Source organism: Loa loa, assembly GCF_000183805.2.
Source record: "Loa loa unplaced genomic scaffold supercont3.5, whole genome shotgun sequence".
Classification (NCBI taxonomy): domain Eukaryota; kingdom Metazoa; phylum Nematoda; class Chromadorea; order Rhabditida; family Onchocercidae; genus Loa; species Loa loa.
In genome coordinates this window covers 32,041-36,119 of record NW_018108185.1, presented here as the reverse complement: position 1 = coordinate 36,119, position 4,079 = coordinate 32,041, and the positions used below count along the sequence as shown (strand labels likewise).

Genomic DNA, 4,079 nt, shown 5'->3' with positions numbered 1-4,079 from the left:
GGGAAGAGAAACGCTTGCTGAGAAATTAAGGGATAATTTGCAAAATACTTCAAGACATTGTCAGTCTCCGTATGCTTGCTGGAGATGAATACAATACTACAGTCTAATTGAGAAGTAGTTGGAATTAGAAAATGGTTTATCAAACATGAAATATGTCTCCACTCATAGGATCACTAGAATTTAAAATATTGTTTTACTGGTCGCCCAGCGTATTCTGAAATAATCATGATATTTTAGGGGAAATAATTTGCAAAATAATATTGCAAATTCTTTTGTCGGCTGAATAGGCGAATTTAATGTCAGGCTGATGGCTTTTCAATTTTTTTTTTCGAGTTACGATGAGCAGTAAGTGGAAATTAATTGTCGATTTGACCTTAGTTTTTTTTTTGTTTCTGGAAAAGATTGCATTTTTATGAAATAAATTTTAATAATAAAAACGGAATGTGTATGCAATTATAATAACGAGATGAAAGGCATGTTTTTCTGTTTGAATGAAGTAGAAGATGGGAGTGGCGTCTGGTAAATTTTTCGATATCTTGAAAAGTTCCTATAATAATTAATGTTAGAGGTGATCGACAAAATATGAAACTTCCAACGGCGATTTGAAATTTAAAGTCAAACTTTTCATTTCAAAAAAGTGTAGAGAGTGTGAAAGTATTAAATGATATATTCATTTACTAAGCAAATTGAATCGAAAAATCGTGTGCATGCCATTTGGATTTAATTGATTCTAACTAACTTTTAAAGAAAGGAAGCTTTCGAAGTGATGTTTTGTTGCGAGATATTTTTCAATTCATTTATCATTTTTAATCGATGAAGAATTGTAGTATCTCCTCCTATAGAACTTTATATCGAATTTGGTAAGGATACATACAAAAACTGATTAATTAAACGATAAATTGTTGAACTCTTCATTTCCTAATGCTCTATGCAAGATCGTGATATACGCGACTAATTGCTTTTTATATTTAAAACGTTTGGACGTTGACGTCTCCTTAGGTTAACAACAAAGCATCAGTTCGAAGTTGTATAGTGATTGTTCAAATCCATTTGAAGTGAGAGGTTGTTCAATGCTTTGAGTTATATTTTTCCTTCAAGGGAGCATAAGAGTTTCATTACGAGAATGAGATCATAGTTGGCGGATCATCGATGTTTACCAATGACTGCAGCAGATGAGTTGTGCACAGGAGGCAGTGAGAAAACACCACATCAGCAAAGGTTTAGAGGGCGAAGGAATTTATGTCTATTTTGTTTACTCTTAGTTCTAACAGTGTCATAATTCATTGTTTTGTTCCAAAGGTGCACTGTTTGGTTGTTAAAAAATATAAAAGTTGTTTTGGCGTCGCCCTCTTTGCGTTTAATTTTAAACAGGTTGAAAAAAAGAAAGTACAGAAGAATTTGAAGCAAATGGATGTATGAATTAAGCATTTTGTGATTGATGTTGCTTAAATTTAAGGGATTTTTGATTCGGGAGCTCGAAAGCAGCGAAGAACATGGTTTTATCCTTGAAGGAAGATAGGTAGCTTGGGGTGAAAGAATCTGGCATGATGGCAGTGATTAGTGCGTATCTAAATAGCATCTGAAACGTATTGAATTATATTAAACATTTGACGCCTCGGTGAAAAGGGTAAAAGTAAAATATTTCCAGTGATAAAAATATAAATTTAGCTTACTACTCATGAAGTTTTTATCGAATTTCAGAAACGCGACCACCGGTAAAATATGTATTGGATGTGACGATTGCTTATCCACACAAAATGCCGCTTTCACTTGTTACACTGAGCTTTGGCACTCGTGAACCATGCGATATTGGTGTACATTATAAAATTTATGATGCTAGTGATGTGAGTGTTACCAGCTTTTCAAGTTACTATAATTATTACCTATATTATTCTTAATCTATTCTTCCTTTAATTCTTTCTTTGATATTGCTTTCTTCAATTCTCTATGATCGTGGGATATAAATCTTTGCTGTGCTGCTCGCCTTATAAAGTCCTTATTTTTTGTATAAGAGATTTAAATAACTGGATAATTACTACCAAAAGTGATTTTTACAAGCAAAACATCCAGAGAAAAGATGGGTTTTTTGCTTTCAAAGTAGTTTGTTTTAATTTCCGATGAAAGATGAAGATTTTGAGAACGCAACCGAATTTATATATGTAATCTTACCTCTAAGTGGATATTACTAAATGATGAAACGAAAAGGAAAGGGCATCACTAAAAAGGGACATTTCATTTTCTTACTCAAAGACAAAGATTAGTTAATATAAGGTGGACAGGTTAATTGGAAATTCTTTTTTATGGAGACTGATTCTGTGTTTGGATGAATGATATTCTTTCATCATCACTGCTTTATTTCGCTTTAAATCATCTTCAAATAGCAATGGAATAAATCAATTACTGATACAATGATGGCTAATGAATTATGCTAGTTTGGAATTTCTTTTGAACCGTGTGTTTTCGCAGATGAAGGAGAAAATAGAGCTTGAAGTTGTTCTTAGCCGGTTTTTCCAAAAATTTTCTAGTTAGCAAAATTAGTAATGACGTTGATGTGAAGCACCGATATAAGCAGTTGAATTCTGCTTATAATTTGAATTCATTTTGTATTATTTTTGCCACACTTGTCACAGTTAAAGTTAAATCAGGGTTTCGACTTCAGGTACCGTTTGAAGATGAAGGGAAGTTGCGTGATTGGTTATACAGCGTTTACCAATACAAAGATAATATTCTTGGTACTTTTTTTTCTCATATTTCTTTGCATTTCCTAAATTGATATGAAGTACAGTACCAGCTCTCTTTCCATGAAAGCAGATGCAGTCATAGTAAATTCGTGCTTCATCAAAGGATACGACGTTCCGCGCCGGATACGATCAATTGTTTTACTCTGATCATAGATTACCCGCATAAAATCAAGTTTATTTTGCTAGTTAAGACGTGCAAGATCATAATGATAGTTGTAAATGGATATTCGAATTCAAAGTTCACTTGTAAAGTTTTCAAAAACTGAATTTCATTATGCGGATTTTCAGATCGGTACTACAAAGAAGGCGTTTTCGTACGTGGTGAGGAAGGCACTAGGGTATATTTTACGTGGTGGAGAATTGTCGGACAGTATATTTTCTGGTTAACATCGTTTTATGTGCAATATCGAATTTATTCATTCATATTACTTCATTTTCTACGAAGCATAGGTCTTATATCTTGAGACACTTATAATTTCTTATCTCTCGAAGTACTCGAAGTTTATGTTATTGTACATATCATTTGTACTGAGAGGGCATTGTTTTCTTTAAATATAAGATGAGGATTATGTTTTCCATGATCGCGAAGTAGACAGTTAGCATGAACTTTGGAATGCTTATATTTGGTCTCAGCTTTGTCTCTTTGTCCATAGCAGTCTAATTAGCGAACTATTCTCCTGCTGAATTATTTCCTAACTTTCAAATTTTTTAAGTTGTCATTTAATGTTTTAAGTCAATTTCAGTTTTATTTGCTTTAAAATTTTCGTCCTAATTAATTCACTTAGGATAACAAGCCTTTAGAAACTAATAATTTTGAATTTGTACTCTTTTATCAGTACCAGTCTTGAAGGTGTAGGCTTGCTTAAAGTTTGTTTATTTTGTTATCTGTAAATGAACGATTGTAATTTTTGATTGTAATTTGAACGATTGTAATTTTTTTTCTACTGTTGTTTTGATATTTGTTGAATTGTTGCAGTTAAGGCTAATGTAAGTATTGTATCTCTGATTATGTCGTTGAATTACCAAATGAACTTTCAAAGCTTGTTTGTATGGCGATGTTTGGAATATATAACATTAGGGAAAGTTAGGGAACAAGGGGAAACCAATTTTCCGGTATTTTAATGGAGAAATTCAGAAAAAAAGAAAAAATCCACATGCTAAATAGAAAAGAATATCAGGGGGAGACCGAATGCACCACTCAATTGGAGAAAATGAGCTGGTCCAATTGTAATAAAAGAAGTTCGAGGGAAAGGTCATATTTCTACAATTTTAGGATTCCAGCTATCAAACCTTTGCTTGAGTTCAAAAATCTTAGCTTATGGTCGTGTACAGTCTTTT

General features: G+C 32.7%; 1 protein-coding gene across 1 annotated transcript in view; it reads left to right on the top strand.

The window, feature by feature from the left end:
* LOAG_16472 (hypothetical protein) overlaps positions 1-3,601 on the top strand; it is a 9,613-nt gene extending 6,012 nt beyond the window's left edge. Inside the window, exons 7-9 of the mRNA XM_020449123.1 lie at positions 1,702-1,844; positions 2,660-2,732; positions 3,030-3,601. Of these exons, the coding sequence (XP_020307376.1) occupies positions 1,702-1,844; positions 2,660-2,732; positions 3,030-3,205 (392 nt within the window). The 3' untranslated portion in view covers positions 3,206-3,601. The remainder of the gene's footprint in view (positions 1-1,701; positions 1,845-2,659; positions 2,733-3,029) is intronic.
* The last annotated feature ends 478 nt before the right edge of the window (positions 3,602-4,079 follow it).